The sequence below is a fragment of the Nesoenas mayeri genome (assembly GCF_963082525.1).
Source record: "Nesoenas mayeri genome assembly, chromosome: 1".
In the NCBI taxonomy this organism is placed as follows: domain Eukaryota; kingdom Metazoa; phylum Chordata; class Aves; order Columbiformes; family Columbidae; genus Nesoenas; species Nesoenas mayeri.
In genome coordinates, this window is record NC_137541.1 from 85,360,736 (window position 1) to 85,382,788 (window position 22,053).

Consider the following 22,053-nt stretch of genomic DNA (forward strand, 5'->3'; position numbering starts at 1 on the left):
TGTGTGTGTCACAAACTTCATTAGACACTGTTTTTGTCACAAACCCCCCTGGACAGTATCACAGTTTCACAGTATCACAGTATGTTTGGGATTGGAAGGGACCTCAAAAGATCATTTAGTCCAATCCCCCTGCTGGAGAAAGGAATTCCTAGGTGAGGTCGCACAGGACCATGTCCAGGTGGGTCTTGAATGTCTTCAGAGAAGGAGACTCCACAACCCCCCTAGGCAGCCTGTTCCAGTGCTCTATCACCCTTAATTTTTTTCTCCAATTGAAGTGGAACCTCTTGTGGTCCAGCTTGATCCCATTACCGCTTGTCCTATTATTGTTTGCCACCGAGAAGAGCCTGCCATCCTCGTGGCACTCACCCTTTATATATTTATAAACATTAATAAGGTCACCCCTTGTGGCAGAATGCAACCCCCCCTCGCCTCTCTCCCCCTCTTCTGCCCCCCACTCTCCCCCCTCCCTCCTTCAGTATGGAGGAGTGGGCACATCCCCCTCTCTCCTGGCTGCCATGGGCCTAATGACTTCTTTGTCTGGCCCCAGAGCACCCATACCAGAGTCGTTAGGGGCAAAAAGCCACTGGGCGCCCACACCCAGGGTGGGGGATGTTTTTGGGGGGCTTCCGGGAATAGGAGGAATGACTGCAGTCAGGTCAAGCTCTTAAAAAACGGGACACTCGTCGAAAACTTCCTTTTGGGTTGGAGTTTTCTCAGAGAACGAGCTTAGCCACTGCCGCCAGGAGCTACGGCCCCCCCCCCAGCTCCCCGGAACGGAGTCTCCGCTTGCCTCGCCGCCACGGCCGTGAGTAAAACTTCTCGCAGGATTGCGAGTATATTCATACTTTCTGTGCACGTTTGCACACATACTTTAAATTATCTCTTTAAAATAATTACGGATAGGCTTGGGCAAGTGTGTGCTTCTCCGGGACTCAGGGGCGACTCCGGCATTGTTTTGAGTGAAGCCACGTGCATGCACTCTGTGGACCGCCTGCTGTAGTGGTTACCGCCCCTAAATAAGTTTCCAGCTGATATTCGAACATGTATTTAAGTCACTTTGGAATATTAAAACCCTGTTTCACCAGTTTAATAAAGGCTGCTTTGGACCCTGTTGTCCTTCGGGGTAATATTCCGTGACAATTTGGCGTAGTCGGCAGGATATCAGACATGGAGGTACTTTTTAGAGGGTTGAGTAACATTTCTGCAGAAACCTGGCATTTTGCGGCGTGGTTTTTCATTATATGGTGCGCGATGTGCTTCAGTTTGTGTGTTTGCTTAAAGGTAGCACAGGATCTGTGTAAACTTAAGCACCGAATGGAGGAAAACTTCTCGCGGCAAAGGGAAAAGTTTGACTCCTTAAAGCAGGACCTTTTGTGGCAAACCAAACAATTTGACTCTTTAAAGCAAAACCTTTCGCAGCAAAGCGAAAAGTTTGACTCCTTAAAGCAGGACTTTTCGCAGCAAAGCGAAAAGTTTGACTCCTTAAAGTAGGACTTTTCGCAGCAAAGCGAAAAGTTTGACTCCTTAAAGCAGGACTTTTCGCAGCAGAGCGAACAGTTTAACTCCTTAAAGCAGGACCTTTCGCGACAAGGCAAAGAGTTTGACCTTTTAAAGCAAAACCTCTCGCGGCAGAGCGAACAGTTTGACTGTCTAATACAGGACTTTTCGCGACAAAGCATACGATCGGATTACTTAGAGAAGAGATTTGGCTTGTTAGAACAGAAACTTGGTTTTTTGGAACAAAAACTTGAGTTTTTGTTAATTAATATGAGAGCTTCCTCTAGCGTCCCCCCAGCTCAGGCGTGCTCCTCGGCCCCCCCGCTTCTCGACAGAGATACTGACTCTGAAAACAGCGCTGATGAGGGGGGGGTAGAGACTAAGAACGTGCGTCCTCTTATTAGAACTGAAACACATACGGATGGACGAGGCAGAAATCCACGCATGGCTACCCATAGCACGCCATATTCAGGACTGGAGCTAGGGGATTTACAAACTAGATTCTCACGGAAGCCGGGCGAGACAGAGACTGAATATCTTTGGCGCGTTTCACTTACTGGGGGTGATAGAATATTATTGAGTAAGGACGAGGCCACAGGTTTCTGGGGCCCAGGGGTATTTTTAAGTGATGGTCCAGACGGTGATCAGTCCATCACATCTCGTGTAGCTTACTGGGCTGGTGGTATAGATCCCAGGGAACGTGGGGAGCCGGTGGCAATTGTTATAAAAGGTTTATCGGACCTTGCCGAGGGAGTTCAAAAGGCGGCTTGTATACAAGCAATGTATGAAAGAGGCCGGCAGTCCCCCCCTATGGCGGCGCCGGTGGATCCGGTCCACCTTTGGCTGCTTATTAAAGGATTACCGGATGCCTTAAAAATATATGTCCAATCCCTTAAGGAAAAAATTCAGGGGGCTATCGATCGTAATAAGCAAAATCCCCGAAGTCCTCCTGAACATGTATTAACCTGGGCGGAAATTTTACACAATGTGGTTACACATGGGCGCGAGATGGGGTGGGTAGACCCGAGCGGCAGCCCGTATAGAAGCCGGGCGGTCCGGAAGACGAGCCGAGCCGAGCCTCTTCAGGGACCCTCCCCCACCAGGCCCCCCCCCCCGTCACAGAAACCGGAGCGTTTTGGCTGCCAGTCAAATCAGAGTAGCAGTTTGCAGCGGAGCGACCTCTGGCACCGTGCAGCCGCTTTGGGCGTGCCTTGAAAACTGGTGCACAAGCTCTCCACTGAGCATTTACAGGAGCTAGTGGAATACTTAGAGGGAAGATCAGAGAACAAAGAGAAGGCACCGGCAACCGCCCCCTCCCCCGAGGACAAGTGAAACACTAACCCTTTCGCATCCTCACAAAGGGAGTCAAAAAACTAGTAAAGGCGGATGGGAACCGGGACCGCCCCACCCGCTCTGTATTCTCTTGCCAATGGTCCAGTGATAAAAAACCATACATACATATCCCCGTTGGCCCAAGGCGGATAAGTGTAAAATTTCTAATTGACACGGGCGCACAAATCAGTGTTTTGAACAGGGGGCAAGCTGACAAACTCGGGATTAAACCATCAAGGAAGGCCATCAATATAGTAGGGGTAACGGGTGTAGCAGAGAGATGTCCTTTAGCTCGAATCCACCTTTTGCTGCCTGGGAAAAAGCGGACAACGGCTGTGGAAGTTGCCCTGAGTCCTTATAAAGCGAACATATTGGGATTCGATATTTTGGCAGGTAGACGATGGTGCTTACCTAATGGGGAGATTTGGAGCTTTGGAAGTCACAGGGCAGAGGTAGCCTGTATTAAAATATTGCCATTTATCTCTGCACCCTTGCAACTTGCTCCTGCTCCACCCACATCTACAATAACCTGTACCTCACGTTCCCCCCTGCTAAATGCAGCAAAACGGGGCACTACGGAGGTTGTTAATGATCTTGAAGAAAGGCAAATAAAAAGCCGCGGTGTCCAGACGGCCCCCTCCCCGTACCGGCAACTCGGAGGGTCTGGCATAGCAAAGCCCCACCCCGCGAGTGCCGGCGACTGCCCCGGGACTGGCGGCATGAAACGGAGCGGCCTGAGAGAGCTGCTAGAAACGCATGTCCAGTACGGGCATAACCCGAATAACGGACGCAAACTTCCCCCCGTAAAACTTCTGTCGCCTCTCTGCACATCTCCCCCCGGCCCGCTACAGTTCCTGGACCCTATGTCCTGGTGGTGTGGGGCGGGGCGGCCCGGCCTCGCGAGCGCGGACAGGCAACCACCTTCCGGCTGGCCGCCCCCCCACCCCGACTCGCTGCGGGCGGGAGCGCCCCCCCCACCCCGGCTTGCAAACTGAAGTTAAAAAAAAAAAAAAAAAAAAAAGCCGCGGCTTGGGACCAGCAACCCCGCCCCGGCTCAGTGCTCTCTGAGGTTCAGAGGCAGCTCCCATTAGGACCCGGCAACGTACCTTAGCACTGCTGCTTGCTAAAAGTAGCTGCTAATATTACTTGCTATCAAAAAAAATTTACTGGCACTCCACTGCAGCTAAATGAGGCATTATGGAGGTCATTAATGATTTTGATAAAGAGTCAATAACAGGCAGCAACTCGATAAAGACCTGCCCCTAAAACAAAAGGTCCAAGAGATATTTTCTGCTCAGAACTTCTGAGCTAGTCTAACATGTTGACTATGAAAGCCCGGTTCCAAAGGGACCGAGGTCTGTTCTTTGTGTTTTCTTGCAGGGCAAAGGAAGATGACAGGGTGGAAGAGAAGTACAGATGCGTGTATCTCCACAACAAGCTGTCTCCTATTAAGAGACTAATAGAGGATTCTGACCAGCAGCAAGCAGAACCATGGCACTAGCCTTTGCTTCGGCCTGGACATGTGCCTTTGCATTACGGAAGTTTCAGTATTAGCAGACTTAACAACTTTTGTTGTTGATATTGCTTTTATGCATATTTGAAGATTTTAAAATTTGCACAAAATAATAATAATAAGCCATTGCTTTGGAGGGTTAAAGAGGCACGTGTATTTTGCTGTATACAGCCCGTTTTGTTACAGCAGAAGTTTAACCTTTTAACTTAAACCCCCATTGCAGTGGTTGTTTTAAGGTGTTTGCTTGTGTGTGTTTGGTGTGAAGTTTTAGCTACACCAGCTCCCCATTGCTGCAGCAGCCGGGGACCCCACATGGCCTATGGGTGTCCGGGCGCGTGTGATTTAATGTGTGTGCACGAGTGCCTGATGGGGAATGCAGAATAAAGCTGCTACTCTTGTGTAAGCCAAATGCTCAGGTTAAAACAGCTGATGAGTGTTGCTGTAGGTTTTCCTTCTACAAAATCTCTGTTCCTGTTGTGGAAGAAGATCCAGCTAACACCAGCAAGGGATGGAAAAGCATCCAGATGCCTTGAAAACACCGCCAACAATGACGGGGTGGAAAAGGATCTAGCTAAAACCAGCAAGCCATTCAGAAGGAAGACAGTCACAGGAATGGAAACACTAATGAACTGTGACTGATGCTGGAACTCATTAATTACCTTGGGCAATTGTTGATTGTTGCAATTACCTCGATTCTATTGTATATTGTGATTAATAACTGTTTGGCAGGGGTAAGTCAACACATGAGATATGGCGATCCACAGTGGACATTAAGGCTCACTGGCAGGAATGTCCCCTTTTACTTTGGAGGCAAGAGGTGGCTGTCACACCACTCTGGAGTTATGACTTGACCATGACTGTAGTCACAGGGTGGGATTGTGGCAGAATGCAACCCCCCCTCGCCTCTCTCCCCCTCTTCTGCCCCCCACTCTCCCCCCTCCCTCCTTCAGTATGGAGGAGTGGGCACATCCCCCTCTCTCCTGGCTGCCATGGGCCTAATGACTTCTTTGTCTGGCCCCAGAGCACCCATACCAGAGTCGTTAGGGGCAAAAAGCCACTGGGCGCCCACACCCAGGGTGGGGGATGTTTTTGGGGGGCTTCCGGGAATAGGAGGAATGACTGCAGTCAGGTCAAGCTCTTAAAAAACGGGACACTCGTCGAAAACTTCCTTTTGGGTTGGAGTTTTCTCAGAGAACGAGCTTAGCCACTGCCGCCAGGAGCCACGGCCCCCCCCCCAGCTCCCCGGAACGGAGTCTCCGCTTGCCTCGCCGCCACGGCCGTGAGTAAAACTTCTCGCAGGATTGCGAGTATATTCATACTTTCTGTGCACGTTTGCACACATACTTTAAATTATCTCTTTAAAATAATTACGGATAGGCTTGGGCAAGTGTGTGCTTCTCCGGGACTCAGGGGCGACTCCGGCATTGTTTTGAGTGAAGCCACGTGCATGCACTCTGTGGACCGCCTGCTGTAGTGGTTGCCGCCCCTAAATAAGTTTCCAGCTGATATTCGAACCTGTATTTAAGTCACTTTGGAATATTAAAACCCTGTTTCACCAGTTTAAAAAAGGCTGCTTTGGACCCTGTTGTCCTTCGGGGTAATATTCCGTGACACCCCTCAGTCTCCTCTTCTCCAAACTAAAGAGACCCAGCTCCCTCAGCCTTTCCTCATAAGGGAGGTGCTCCATTCCCTTAATCATCTTGGTTGCCCTACGCTGGACACTCTCCAGCAGTTCCCTTTCCTTCTTGAACTGAGGGGCCCAGAACTGGACACAATATTCCAGATGTGGTCTCACCAGGGCAGTGTAGAGGGGAAGGAGGACCTCTCTTGATCTACTAACCACCCCCCTTCTAATACACCCCAGGATGCCATTGGCCTTCCTGGCCACAAGGGCACAGTGCTGGCTCATGGTCATCCTGTTGTCCACCAGGACCTTCAGGTCCCTTTCCCCTACACTGCTCTCTAATATGTAATTTCCCAACCTATACGGGAACCTGGGGTTGTTCCTGCCCAGATGCAGGACTCTACACTTTCCCTTGTTAAATTTCATCAGGTTATTCCCCGCTCAACTCTCCAGCCTGTCCAGGTCTCGCTGGATGGCAGCACAGCCTTCTGGCGTGTCAGCCACTCCTCCCAGCTTAGTGTCATCAGCAAACTTGCTGATAGTACACTCTATTCCCTCGTCTAAATCGTTAATGAATATATTGAATAATATTGGCCCCAGTACTGACCCCTGAGGCACTCCACTAGATACTGGCCTCCAACTAGACTCCGCACCATTGACTACCACTCTCTGGCTTCTCTCTTTAAGCCAGTTTGTAGCCCACCTCACTACTCTATTGTCTAGACCACACCTCCTCAACTTAGCTGTGGGGATGCTGTGGGAGACTGTGTCAAAGGCTTTACTGAAGTCAAGGTAGACCACATCCACGGCTCTGCCATCATCCATCCACCTTGTTACATTCTCATAAAAGTCTATGAGGTTGGTCAAGCATGACCTACCCTTGGTAAAGCCATGCTGACTGCCCCTAATAACCCTCTTATCCTTGATATGCCTTGAGATGGCACCAAGGATAAGCTGTTCCATTACTTTCCCAGGGACAGAGGTGAGGCTGACCGGTCTATAATTACCCGGGTCCTCCTTCTTGCCCTTTTTGAAGACTGGAGTGACATTTGCTTTCCTCCATTCCTCGGGCACCTCTCCCCTTTCCCAAGACTTGGCAAAGATGATGGAGAGCGGTCCAGCAATGACTTCAGCCAGCTCCCTCAGCACCCGCGGATGCATCCCATCTGGACCCATGGATTTATGGATGTCCAGACTATTTAATTGCTCCTTAACCCAGTCCTCATCAACTAAAGCAAACTCCTCCATGGACCTGGCTTCATCCGGGGTCTCAGGGGTACAGGGCTCCCCAGGACAGCCTCCGGCAGAGTAGACAGAGACAAAGAAGGCATTCAGTAATTCTGCTTTCTCTGTATCTTCCGCCACCAGGGCACCCACCCCATTCCTCAGTGGGCCTACATTGCCTCTGGTATTAGTTTTATCCGCTATGTATTTGAAAAAGTTCTTTTTGCTGTCCTTGACACCTCTCGCCAGCTGTAATTCTAAGGAGGCCTTGGCTATCCTAGCTGCCTTCCTACATCCTCTAACAGCAGCCTTATATTCTTCCCAAGTGGCCAGCCCCTGCTTCCATGACCTGTAAACTCTCCTCTTCTGCTTGAGCATACCCAACAGATTCCCTATTCAACCATGCAGGCCTCCTGGCACCCTTCCTTGACTTCCTACGTGTGGGGATGCTCTGATCCCGAGCGTGGAAGAAGCAATCTCTGAATGCAATCCAGCTCTCTTGGGCCCCTTTTTCTTCAAGCAGTCTTGCCCATGGGATTTCCCCCAGCAATTGCTTGAAAAGGCCAAAGTTAGCCCTGCTAAAGTCCAGGGTTGCAATTCTACTTGCTATTCTGTTCCTGCCACACAAGATGCTGAACTCCACCATCTCGTGGTCACTGCAACCCAGGCAGCCCCCAACCTTTACTGCTTCGACCAGACCCTCCTTGTTAGTGAGGATGAGGTCCAGCAGTGCACCTCTCCTAGTCGGCTCCTCCACCATCTGCATGAGGAAGTTATCATCAATGCACTGGAGGAACCTTCTGGACTGTGGCTGGCTGGCTGAATGGTCCTTCCAGCAAACATCAGGGAAGTTAAAATCACCCAAAACAACCAGGGCCTGTGACTGTGAGGCCACTCTCAGCTGCCCATAGAAGGCCTCATCAACTTCCTCAGCCTGATCTGGTGGCCTGTAATAGACACCCACAACAGTGTCACCCCTGCCAGCCTGCCCCTTGATCCTGACCCATACACTCTCAACTCGCTCATCCTCCACTCCTGGGCAGAATTTAGTACATTGTAGTTGCTCTCTCACATAGAGAGCAACTCCACCACCACGCCTGGCTGGCCTGTCTTTTCTGAAAAGGGCATAGCCATCCATGACCACATTCCAGTCATGTGAACTGTCCCACCATGTTTCTGTAATTGCCACCAGATCATAATCTCCCGACCGGACATAGGATTCTAACTCCTCCTGTTTATTCGCCATGCTGCGCGCATTGGTGTAGAGGCATTTCAGGGAGCGAGTGGAGCACACCCATTTCTCCCTAGGGGCATAGGAGGCCACCCGGCCCTCATCAGTTTTAGAATGCTGCCCCACTGGGACAAGCCCAGCTACAACCCCATCCCCCTTCCAGCCTAGTTTTAAAGCTCTCCAAATGAGCCCAGCTAATTCCTGTCCCAGCATTCTTCTGCCGCTACGAGATAAACCTTTCCCACGTGACACTGTCCGGATTGGTGTCTTATAGAACCAACCATTATCAAAAAATCCAAACCCCTGCCTATAGCACCACTCTTGGAGCCAACCATTTAGAGAATGAATTTTCCTATTCCATCCCACATCGTCACTTGAAGATGGAAGGAGTGAAGAGAAGATCACTTGAGCCCCTGAGTCTTTCACCATCCTTCCCAAGACCTTGAAATCATTCTTCATTCCCCTCAGACTACACGAAGCAGCTTCCTCCCCATCTGTCTGGAAGACCAGCAGCGGGTAGTAGTCTGTCGGGTGCACCAGTTTGGGGAGCTTTCTAGTGATATCCTTGATCCGGGCTCCAGGTAGACTACAAACTTCCCTAAGATGAGGATCAACTCTGCATACTGGGCCCTCTGTTCCTTTCAGAAGGGAATTTCCTATTACTATCACCCTTCTTTCTTTCTTATCAGAGGCAGTCTTAAGTTGTGGAGTCAACCACCTCTTCCTATGTGATCTTGTAGGCAGGCATGGCACCGCCTCCTCACCTACCTCTTCTTCAAGATCCAGGGCCTCAAACCTATTACAGAGGGGCACCTGGGGAGACAAAGCAGGCAGGGAGGAGGGCTGCCCGTGACGCCGAACTGGAACACGCTTCCAACCCTCGTCGTCTTTTAGGTCCCCTACCTCTGCCTGACAGCAACAAGGGTGGGGCCGACTCAGGACTTCTGCCTCTGTCCGAGAGGACAGGAGGTCCATCTCCTTTTGGGGGGTACCTCCCTGGGACCTTTCCGACTGGCAAGTCAGGATGTTACTCCACCAGTCAATCTCCCTTTCGCACTCCCTGATAGTGGGATCTGAAAAAGCTGTTCAAAGGGGTTCGTGAGACACACACTGTACAGGGGTATTTGTGACACACACTCTGTCCAATGGTGTTTGTGACACACACACTATCCAAAGTAGTTTGTGACACACATGTTGGATAGCGTGTGTATCACAAACGCCCCTGGACAGCGTGTATATCATAAACCGCCCTGGGCAGTGTGTGTGTCACAAATCCCATTGGACAACGTGTGTGTTACTAACCCAGGTGGACAGTGAGTCACAAACACCATTAGACAGACTGTGTGTGTCACAGACCCTATTGGACAGTGCATGTGTCACAAATCCATTTGGACAGTGTGTTTGTCACAAACCTCATTGGACATTTGGTGTGTCAGAAACCCCATTAGACAACGTGTGTGTCCACTCTACTCCGTTGGACAGTGCATGTGCATCACAAACCCCATTGGACAGTGTGTGTGTCACAAAGCCCCCTGGACTGTGTGTGTCAAAACCCTCCCTGGACAAGGTGTGTGTCACAAACATCATTGAAAAGTTTGTCAGTCACAAGCCCCATTGGAGAGTGTGTGTGTCACAAACCCCTTTGGACAGCGTGTATGTCACAAACCCCATAGACAGTGTGTATTTCACAAATTGGATAGTGCGTGTGTCACAACCACCATTAAACAGTGTGTGTGTCACATAAACCATTGGACCCTGAGTCTGGAACAAGCCCCAATGAACAGCGTGTGTGTCACAAACCTGACTGGACACTGTGTGTGTGACAAACACCCCTGGTCTGGTAGCCTGCTGGTCAGGCATCTGGTAGCCTGCCGGTCAGACGCAGCGAAAGCCACGCTCAGTTGGGCAGGGAGCTCCCGGGGTATTGCCTAGGCAGCCGTCCGTCAGCCAGAGGGAAACCTCTGCGGGCTCGGCATCTGGTCTGGTCTGGTTATTTGTGCCGCAGGCTCGGCACCTGGTCTGGTTTGGTAATTTGTGCGCACCTGGTCTGGTTATTAGTGCTGCTCAGCACCTGGTCTGTAGTTCTGGTGATTTAATCTGTATTTACTGTTGAAACTGGTGATTTGATCCGTGTTTACTGTTGTTCTGGTAAAGTTACCTATGTTATCTTTCTGCGTTAGTTATCTATATCCTTCTGTGTTGATACGTGCAATACAAAGATGTCACCATTAGATTGCCTGTTGAAACATTGGAAGGAGGGTGGATTCGGACAATCAATGAGTAAAAAGAAATTAACTGAATATTGTACTCGCCGGTGGCCTGAATATGACCTGCCTAGTGAAGTACAGTGGCCACCGGAGGGCACGTGTATGGCTATAGAAAACAGTAGCAGTAACGCTTTAGAATTGGATGTGCCGTGTCTTGCACCTTCGGAAACAGAACCCTCTGCACCTAAACACCTTAAACCCTGGAAACAATCAGCTGGTCCTTACCGAGAAAACCTCCCGGGAGTATGCAGATGCCAATGAATCCCTAAACATCTGCTAACCTCCTTTATCAGTTGTGCCACAAAATGGGGCCCCCTATCGGATGATATTCCTATTGGTACCCCAAATCTAGGGATTATTTCTTTTAATAACCATTTCACAGTTTCTTTTGCTTGGTTGGTGTGACAAGGGAAGGCTTCTGGCCATCCAGAAAAGGTATACACCACAACGAGTAGATATCTATATCCACGAGTTCTGGGGAGTTCCGTGTAATCTATTTGCCAATAATCCCCGGGTTGCATGCCTGTCTTAATTTTCCCCATTTCTATTTTTCTTTTTACTAGAGGATTATTTTTCAAGCAAATTTCACACTTAGCTGTAATAGACTTTGCCATTGTTAACATCTGGACCGAGATAATTTGTTTCCTTAGATAAGTTACCAATGCTTCTGCACCCCAGTGACACTCCTGGTGTTCTGTCTGAAGTATTCCTCTCATAATAGTGCTTGGCACCACAACTTGTCCATTGGTGGTTACATACCACCCAGAATTATTCTTGCTGGCTCTTACTAGACTTACAAGTTTTTCATCTTCTATGGAATATTTAGGTGGCTCTGAAGGTAATAAATCAATTGCTCTTACCTTCTGGGAGACAAGACCCACCATTGTTCTCACTTGCCGTGCCACCGACGGAGCTGTTTGATCAGCAAGCTGATTTCCCCCAATAATTTTCAATGTTCCACTTTGATGAGCTTTACAGTGCATTATAGCAACTTGTGATGGTTTCTGAATGGCATTAATCAAGTTCAGTATTTCCTTCTGGTATTTAATGTTTGTTCCTTGTGAAGAGAGCAGTCCCCACTCTTTCCAAAGGCTCCATGCACATGAACAACTCCGAAAGCATATTTTGAGTCAGTCCATATGTTACCTTTCTTGTTCTCACTGAGTTCCAATGCCCTAGTCAAGGCGATTAATTCCGCTTTTTGTGCTGAGGTGTTTGGTGGTAAGGGTTTGGCCTCAATTACTGTCTTGACAGTAGTGATCGCATATCCTGCATACCGTACTCCACTTTCCACAAAGCTACTGCCATCAGTAAAGAGTTCCCAGTCAGTTTCTGCCAGCGGGGTGTCTCTCAAATCAGGACGACTTGCATGGGTGTATTCGATGACTTCCACACAATCATGTTCCAGATCTCCTTCTTCAGTACCTGCACCCAAAAACTCCGCAGGATTCATTAGGTTAGTAATTTTTAGAACAACATCATCTTGTTCTGTCAGAATTACCTGGTATTTCATCATTCTGCTTGAGGAAAGCCAATGGCCCCCCTTTTGTTCCAATACTGTTGTCACCATATGGGATACAAACACTTCTATCCTTTTTCCCATAGTCGCAATCAGAATATCATCTACATATTGTAGCAACAAATACCATTGTCGAGGGATCATGATATGACCTTTTGTAGTCCATTCCTCGAGTTCCTTGGCTAGTTGATTTCCAAAGATGGTTGGGCTATTCTTGAACCCTTGTGGAAGGCGTGTCCAGGTTAATTGAGTTTTCCTCCCATTGTGTGGATTTTCCCATTCAAAGGCAATGGGAATTTTTGCTTTCATGGTCAAGGGGTATGCAGAAGAAGGCATCTTTTAAATCAAGTACAGTAAACCATTTATATTTCTCTTTCACAGATGTTAACAAGGTATATGGATTTGCAGCTACCGGATAAATGTCCTTAGTGATCTGGTTTACAGCCCGCAAATCTTGGACTAATTGATAACTACCATCAGGTTTCTTTACTGGAAAAATTGGAGTATTATATTCTGATTCACATTCCTCTAGAATACCATATTTCAAGAATTTTTCAATTAGAGGTACTATGCCTAACCTAGCTTCTAGTTTCAGTGGGTACTGCCTCAACTGTACTGGCTTGGCATCTTCCTTCAGTTCCACTTTTACAGGCTGGGCTGGTTTTGATTTCCCAGGTATGTCAGTCCATCACAGCCTCCTCCACTGCTTGTGGTATTTTCACTACCAGGTTTTCTTTTAATAACAGAATTTGTCCTACCTTAGATTCTGGAATTTTCATTACCAGGTTTCCATCCTCAAATGTTATTACGGCATCCAATGTGGTCAATAAATCCCGTCCTAAAAGGGAAACTGGACAGTCTGGAACATATAAGAACTTGTGGGTTAATTCCTTTCCTCCAAAACACAAATCTAAGGGTTGTAGGAATGGCCGTACTTCTTCCTTCCCTGTGGCACCAACAATCGTTGTCATTTTATGACCTACTGTTCCCTGTAAGGAATTTAGCACAGAATAGGTAGCCCCTGTGTCCACAAAAAATCTCACATCCTGGTCTCCCACTTGTACCGTCACTAAGGGCTCCTTATTCTGGGTATCCATTTTTGTGCTTTCATATAGTCAGCTGTCATTACTATACTCCCCCAGCACCATAGTTTGTACTGCATTTCCTACTGCATTTGGTACCCAACTCATGGAACCGGGACAGTTCGGGCATTCGTTTTTCCAGTGTCCTTGCTGCTTACAATAAGCACATTGATTTGAACCAAGCTTTACAACAGGTCCCAAAGGAATTCCCTGAACATTCCGAAAACCACGCCCTTGACCGTTTCTAATTCATCTACCATGGACTCCTGTTCCTACTCCCCCACCTTGTCCTTGGACAACAGGTCTTGCTGATAATGCCTTGACTGTTCCTTTTCTCTCTTATTATTAACTTTCCAGGCTGTTTCTAACATAACATCCAGATCTCGTAATTGTGCCCCCTCCAGTTTCTGTAATTTCTTTCGAATATCATCTTGAGACTGTCCTAAGAAAATTAAAGCTAACTGAGCCCTTGCTTGTTCTGTTCTTGCTTGTTCTCCATAGAAACACATGAACACACTCACACAGGAACACACTCATTCTTTGCAATCTACTGTAGCTCCTTCTGCAGTGTGTACAGCAATATTTATTCATGCTACTGGAACACACTTCCCATTCTCCATTCCCCATTAGGATTTGCATGCTGGCTTCTCTCCCATTTCTCTCAGCCTATTATCTACCTATGCTTTCCCAAATCTCAAGGATGGCATACGAAAGATTTTCCAAAATGATTGTAGCTCAACATCACATATGTTTCTAGAAGCATAACCAGAGGATTTTTTCTGTTTTTCTTTCTTTCTTTTTTACCTGGTGAGCTGGAAGTACTGGGTGTGCAGTCACTGTCATCCAGCCACATAGTCTGAACCTTTGAATCCTGTTTTGGAAGGCCCTTAAGAGAGCACCTCAGCTCCTGGAGAGGGCAAAGAAGACGTGTTTTAATAAAGCACTTGGTAAAATCAGGGAGGGTAGCCTGTTAGAGTTCATACACCCACCCTGTCATTCTCCTCTTCCTCAGATGTTTCATTTTCCCTCAAACTACTACAGCAACTGCTTACACTGGATGAAGAACGTGAGAATGGCTGCATCACGCAGTATCCTGAAGTCTGACTCCTGAGCATTCTGTGAAATGTAAGCATTCAACATTATCAGGCTTATTGTTACACATAGGCTTGCACTTTTTGTGACATAACTTTACCATATAGTAGTCAGCAACAGGAAATTATTCATCCACAGCTAGTTTTTCCAATTCTGGTGAACTGGCTTGCATTCCTTAATTTCTAGTTGCTACTTCATTTAGTAGAAACACCACTTCTTGTTTCCATGCTGGATAACTATAATCAAAGGACAAGACTGAATTTTTAAGTCACAGACCTAAGTGTCTTCAAGCAGAGTGAGTCAAACCACCTGCATTTAAGCACTGTTAACCTCTAGACATTCATTAAAATCAACAGATGCCTTCACTTTGGAGATTAGAGATTTTAGAAGCCTAAATACAACATGTTGAGGTGTTAAACTGAGTATAAAGGCAAGGCACTACCCAGCCTCGGCCACCCACATCCACTCTCAGCCTATTGTGTTTGGTCTGGTGAAATTCCAGACAGTACAAGGAAGCTATAAAAGCACACTTTTCATGTCATAGAGCTTATGAATTGTTACTGCTATGTTTCCAGACAGTTTTAACAGGAGGAGTAAGGAAAACTTAGAGACATTAACCAGTATTATAGAATTATTAACTAAGAAAATTCAAGGAAGCAATGGGAAGGCACAAACAAATTACTGAGATCTGCATTATTTTAGGATGTCTCAGTGCCAAGCCATTAGGATTGAGTGTCAAGCTCTTGCACAGACATGTCAGAAAGGTCCTCCTGCTTACAGATAGGAACATACCTAGGTGAGGATGCCCTTCCTGGTGATTTTGTATGTGCACAGCTGCCAGTAGCCAGGCTCCTGTAGGTCCATCCCACTAGACTTTTAGCTCCCACAGGGCCATTACAATAGGAACATTCAAAGCAAAATCTATTGGATCACTTGACTGCCACTCTCTCAAATGTCATGGTCACTGAGATAGCCATGATATATACCATGTTTCATATCTGTCAAAAAGGACCCTTTAGGTCAGCTTCTCCCAGCTCAGAATTTGGGATCCACTGCTTACAGTCATCTAGGAGAAAGAGCAGTTCATGAGGCTGATAAGCTCACATGGTGGAAGGTGCACTGTGCATGTAAACCTAACATTTATGGTGAAATACTCACTGCCTGCAGAAGAGATCAGCCAATAAGAGAGAGATGAGTGCTTAAAAATGTTAAGAAACCCAAAAAAGCTAGGAGAGGCAAGAAAGATAAGACACCTTCAAGATACTAAATATGTTTATTCCTTCAGAAACACTTCAAAATGTGGCCAGTCTTGACCTACAAGCAGTAATGAAACCTAAAGTCCCAGGCATATCACATGCCAGCATGCAACAGGGAGAACAGTAAAGACAGGGCCAATATAGGCCAAAGGTATTTCCTCAGGAGGTTAGGAAATATATTTTGGAGGAAATGAAGACCAACACGCTTCTCTATTGGCAGAGCAAATCAATAACATGAATTTAAGTGAGTTAGAGCCCAGATTTTTACAAAGTATCTCCTTCTCAGCATCCTTCCTCAGCAGGTTTCTCCATCCTCACCTACTGACCTATGTCATCCAAAGACAGTAGAGACAGAGGTGGAAAGATGTTTGTCTGCTCTTGCCTTCTGCAGGCGAAGCTGTTCTCTTCTGGCTCATCTGAGAAGAGGGGAGGGGAAGAGAAGGAGAGGCACTCAGCAGCAGCCTCTTTCCCTCATCACTAGTAGAGGCTGTTTCAATGGCTGCTAACTGGGCAATGGGAATGGGCTAGAGCCAAAATGCTCCAATAGAAGTTATCTGGACACGTCCCTTTCCCAGGACTCCTGCTCCTGGAACTGCCAGTGGAGCATTACATGGTGCCACTTGGTCTCTCCACAGTCCTTGAGGTCCTCTAAGTAAGTTCATGCTCCTCTTAGCCAAGGCTCTCATTTCACCCCAAAAGTCTTGCCAGTATCTTCAGTAGGTAACCAATGACAGAGAAGCATCTGGTCCGCGCTTGATTGGCTTCATGTCCCTACTCAGATGAGTCTAAGGATGGAAAACACAAAAAAACTTTTCCTAGGATTTGGGTGTACACAGTACAGTGCTTGATTTTTCAGATGCAACCCAGAAAGCCATCTGATCCTGAGGAGGTTTGCTATGTGGTTACTTAGGCGGGGTTCATTCTTTTAAGTCTGTCCCATGGGAAGAAGGATTATTTGGAAGCCTACCTGGACAGTAAAGCAGAAAAACTAAGGGTAATTGTCCCTGCACGTGGTAGAGAAGCCCAACTGAACAATGCAGTTTCATGGACTGCAAGCTAATCACTGCAGAATGGTGTGTTGGCAATCAGCATGTGAGGAAAGAGAGCGCTACTGTAAAAGAATTAATCTGTGTTCCCTTTACATTATTTCCAGCTTGGTTTTAGCACAACATGGACTAAGGGTTTGATTCGGTCTAGAATCTGTAATTATTATTTAAGACCAGCAGCAACATGCTGAACATTTTTGTGACAGAGAAATTTCCTGTGACACTACTCCCTGGGGAGAACCAGGAGCGGATTGATTGACATACTGCCAGGGATGACATTTTTAATATGGGCTGCAGAAATTGCTCTAGAACCAGCTGGAACTCTTTTTGCATTAGAAATATGCCTATATCACAATCCTGATTTGTGGCTTCACAATTAATGAACAATACTATTTCAGTAGAACTATCTTTGAGATAGCCTGTTAGAATTAAACTCCTAGACTGTTACTGCAATAATGTGCTAATACTGTTTTGGCGAAAATAGTGCGCTCTATGTGGTGGAATTCCATGTCCTTGATTCCCTGTCCCAGCTATGATGCAGAAGCTATGACTTGTACATGGGCTGGTCCCTAACTCTGAAATTACAACTCTAACTCTGGCTAATCACCAGTTGTACTAAACTCCATGTTACATCCCACCTTGTAAACAAACTGTCCAGGAAAGAGCTAAACTACCACAACTGTGAAAAGACTTCTTCTGGTGATTGTACAAGTGGTTTTGGATCCAGGACTGGAAAAAGATGCTCAGAGAGAATCCTGGTGACAGAAATAGACTGCCAAATCGTACAGGTCATGCCTCATGTGCATAAACAATATTCATGCAAGTATTGTCAGTGAAATCCCATGGTATGTTTGCTCTCTGAAAGCATGTCATATCAATTTGAAACAGCCATTGCATCTGGTTCACCTCAGCTGATGAATAGACACTGGGGGCTGGGAAGTGGATGAAGCCCGCCATCAAATGTAGAAATCAGGAACAGATGTCAAGAAAGCTTCATCATTTTCTTCCAGGACATGCACACATTCTACAGTATGCTAACCAGAACTAACCAAATTATGAGATGTTTTCTTACTAGGCAGAATTCTTGCTGATTATGCAAGGTTACTTCATCTGCCTAATCAGAGCAAGAGTCCTTCACGTGTGAACCTCTAATTCATTAACAAGGTCCCAGGCAGTATGAGGATGGGGAGGTAGAATAATGTGGTAAGGCTGGAAGGAGTTGCTGACCAATCAGTGATTCCATGTCCTGCATTCTCTCTTATCCTTTGCTGCTAGAGCTAGCATCTTAAATGGTCTATATCTCCTAGCTGTGCTCTCATCCTCCACCAAAATTTTGGACACCCACCTAAACCAAAAACTAGTATCACAAAAACATATTTACCAGAACTCTGCACCTTGGCTGTGACAACATTTTGGGTAGTCGCACAGCTGAACTACTGCAGATAGTCACCAGCCTGCAATTCTTATGGAGCTTTGGATCTACCTGGAAGGAAGGCCCTTCCTTATCAGACTTGGCACCTGGAGCAACACAGAGGCCTGGCTCTAGAGCATTTCCCGAAAGTTTCCTAGAGCAGCCCCAGTCCTGAGAAAGGGACATGCCTTACTACAAAGTACTCAGTGCCCTTTTTGCCACAGGTCTCATCCAAGTTCTCATGAAAAAAATCAGGTGTGGCAAGCTGTTCCAGAAAGTCAGCTGCAGTCCTGGATTTAGAGACAGGCTGCTCTGGAATCTTGTAAATGTAAATGTATAGTTTCCATTAAGTCCTGAAGTATCCTAGATAGGATCACATCCCAGCATAATGCAGCTTAGCAACAGCAAAGATGCACTACCAGGAAAGTACATTTTTATATAGTTTTTGACCACCAGAAACTGAAGAACTATTTTGCAGACTACCACGTGAAGTATTTTGCAGGAGTACACTAGGTATGGTATGGCGTACTTTAGCGATGAAACTTAGGTGCAACACATGAGACCCCACTGTAACACTTTGGGGGGACTGAAAACAGACTAGTAGTTCAGACTGGTTTGGAGCAGCAGCGTGAATCCTGCTTGAAGGGGCAGAACTTGAACACAACTCAACATTCCATCAAACCCTTGTCCAAGCTTCTCCATGAAGCTCCAAAATCAACCCAGAGCAAACTACAGAGGAAAAAAATACATGAGTAAGCATGGACAACTGAACTGCTAGGGCTTTGTGTATCCTGTTGGATGCAAACTAATATTACAGTAAAGATACAGCCAAATCACCTTTAAATGGTTCAATCTTTATTCACTGGCTGTTTAAGAAAGCTGACTTACTTACTTGCATGCTTGAATTACTGTTCCATGGCCAGACATACAACTTTTAAGATACTGCAATGCCTGGTGTGGGCAATCTTAGTAAATCCTCCAAGAGAGCAAGACATGCACCATGCTTAAGTCAATACCAGACACACTGAGTGTATTTCAAATACTAAAATTATTTTCAACTCACTTGCTTATCCTCCTGGGGAATTCTGGAGAGCTGGGACTGGAGGATCCATCAGACTTCAGGTCAAAGAAAGTTCCTGGACTGTTCAGCACCTTCCGTATCCTCTCTGCAGTGCCTCTGTTGGGAAAAAATAGAAACCAGCTGTACCCCATGGTCAGAGTTAACTACTATCTATTCTAACACTTTCTTACCAGCCACAATTACAAAGCTGGATCTTTCATATACACATGAAAGTACAGTTGTGTTGAGAAGAGTAGGTTCCTCACATGTGACCTGTTGAGGGCAATATATTAGAAATGGCCAGCTTTAAGCTCCTTTTGAATTGATATAAAAGTTAAAATTAATTTCTGTACTCTCTTTTAATTCTTCCTCTTTTTCTTCTACCCTCCCCATTTCATTGGTCTTAGAAAGTTTTAGGATTGATTAGAGAGTTAATGTATTTATTGCACAAAGAAAAAGGATCCAGCAAATTTCTGTTTCAGGAGGGTTACAATAGTTTTGTTGCTACTAGTACTTGTCAAGATACTTCTGAAGCAAGCTGTCTGTGTAAGTAACTGAAAAGTGGGGTATGTTTAATTAAGGATTGGAAAACTCAGGGTTTTTTTGAGTGAGTTTTGTTGCTTCAGTGATGGAGCTCACAAAGTTCCTCCTGGGTCAGCTCTGCTGTCAGAGCCTGCATACCATTAAACTACAGCTTCAGGGTGAAGTCACACACAGTGTGTTAATCTCTCTTCTGCCAGAGAGACTGCTCCAGTCTCCCCCATTCTTGCTGAGTGTACTTCCCATCAGCCCAGGTACCCATCAGACTCATCCATGAACCAGTTCATGGCAGAACCTGGCAGACAATCCAGTGAAAGTTGATACTTTTTCTATTAGATTAATGGGCTGAATCAGTTCCATGAAGAGTTCACTGAACATCTGAGCCATCACAAGGAATAGGACAGGATTGGGTAGTTGAAAGAGTTAGTGGGACTGCTTTTCAGTGGCATTGAACCATTAGAACAGACCAGTTGCTGGTTAAACTGCACCTTCAAGAATCAACCAAATAGTTTTTCACAGAACACAAGATAAGGCTCACTGTTCCTCATATCTATAATACGATTACAAATAAACAAAAGGAAAGCTAAATAAACCAAATAACTTACCAATTTCCTCCTAGCAAAGGCCAGGGGAAAAACCAAACCAAAACAAAAACCAACCAAACAAAAACAAAACAGAAAGAAAAGAAATCTAGGGATTTTCCTTATTGTAGAAAACTTTTACAGATCTTTTAAGGGGATAGTGAATAATGTTGTACACAATGTAATGGGTTGGCAGGTGCAGCTGCATAAGGTACAAAACTATTCAAAGTAGTGAGGAGCTATGGCTACTGTGTTGGCTTAGACTGTTACATGGAAGTTGTCTCAGATTTAATTTTTCTCAAAGAAGGTTCTATACTGTATTCTATACTATTATTATTCAGATTAGGTCCTAGGCATCTCATTAAAGAAAGGTCCAAGGGAATACCTAGAAGGGAAAATGTAGTAATTCTTCCTGTTGTGAAATCACTATTTTCCACATTAAAGATAGCTTTTTTCCCCCTTTTACGCTGAGTCTGTAAGCTGTCCTCCGGAATTCTTGCACCTGGAAAAAATGTATATTAGATGCAGAGCACTCATGTGACTTCTGAAACTCTGTATAATCTTGAAAAGGAGCCTCAGCAAGAACTGAGACAAATTTGATTTAACTAAATCTCTTGTGACCAACAGACAACTTTTGAATGGTTAAAATTCTGTCAAATATGCCAAATCACTCCTTGAACCTGTATGTTACCCTTTAAGTATTTCTCACACCATCTAATTTGTTTTGACTTAAAGCTTTTTTTAAAAAATCCTTTTTTTTCAAGGTATCAGAAGTTTTGTCTATTTGAACTTTTTGACACAAAACCAAACAAACAACCAAGCACCCAATTCTCCCTTGCCAAATAGAAGCCTTTAATCTGATTGTTATCTGAAAGTGATGAATACAGAACAGGAGAACCAGGAGTCCTGGAACATATTGCACAATATTTAAGAGTGACATTACTATGTTCCTCCACCCATTTCCTCCCTTCTTCCACTCATATTGATTATTCTCCTTTACAAAGAGCCCTTTTTGTTTTGTTTGTTTCTGTCAATTGTCCATTTCTCCATTAACTCATAATGAGGCTTTTCTTCCCATTCCAACCATTTCCATTTCCATACTCATTCCTGTCAATTACCTTTCTGTCCTTATACATGCCTTTCTATCTCCCCTTTCTCATCTCCTTCTATGTTTTTTTTTTTTTTTTCTGTCTTTGTCTCATCTTCCCACGGCTCATACCTCTTTTCCTCCCGTATGTTCTCAATGCCAATGGCACTACTCCGTCGCCCATGGAACCAGCTAGCTCGAGTACGTGAGGGGCTCCTACCAGGCAAGGCAAAAGACTAGAAAAAAGGAAAGTGTGACAGAAAAGAGAGCGGGAAACATGACGGGAAACACTGTGGAGAACTGAAAGCATGGAAGAGAGTTTGCAATGTGGATCCAGATCCTCTCCTTTGCTTTGCAATACAATAGAACAGCTCAGCTCCACTGGTGCAAGGAGTACTTTCTGTCAGTGAGAAACATAATCTAGGGCTTACAAAGGTGGTACAAGAAAGAGACTGAAAGATACAGAAACAAAGTCAGAACAAGATACACAGCCACTATACAGAGAAAGAGGCTCAGGAAGGGAGGTATCCCCATGTGATGAGAGAAGGAGAGGCAGAATCAGGAAGGCAGAGAAAAATAGAAGTTAAAGGAGAGAAGGAGGCAGCAAACTCATCATTACTACGCTGTGAATTAGTTGTGCTGACATAAGGAATGCATACAACTGAGGAAACTGTCACCAATAAATTTCCAT

General features: G+C 45.8%; 2 protein-coding genes across 2 annotated transcripts in view; one reads left to right on the forward strand and one right to left on the reverse strand.

Moving 5' to 3' along the window:
• LOC308042135 (rap1 GTPase-activating protein 1-like) overlaps positions 1–22,053 on the forward strand; it is a gene marked incomplete at both ends in the record, with an annotated part of 189,226 nt that overhangs the window by 25,928 nt on the left and 141,245 nt on the right. The window lies entirely within an intron of this gene.
• Positions 2,411–22,053, reverse strand: part of LOC308047828 (rap1 GTPase-activating protein 1-like) — a gene marked incomplete at both ends in the record, with an annotated part of 28,880 nt that continues 9,237 nt past the window's right edge. The window contains 6 exons of the mRNA XM_080356593.1: positions 2,411–2,462; positions 3,132–3,141; positions 14,094–14,196; positions 14,279–14,405; positions 19,158–19,271; positions 21,495–21,598. Of these exons, the coding sequence (XP_080212719.1) occupies positions 2,411–2,462; positions 3,132–3,141; positions 14,094–14,196; positions 14,279–14,405; positions 19,158–19,271; positions 21,495–21,598 (510 nt within the window). The remainder of the gene's footprint in view (positions 2,463–3,131; positions 3,142–14,093; positions 14,197–14,278; positions 14,406–19,157; positions 19,272–21,494; positions 21,599–22,053) is intronic.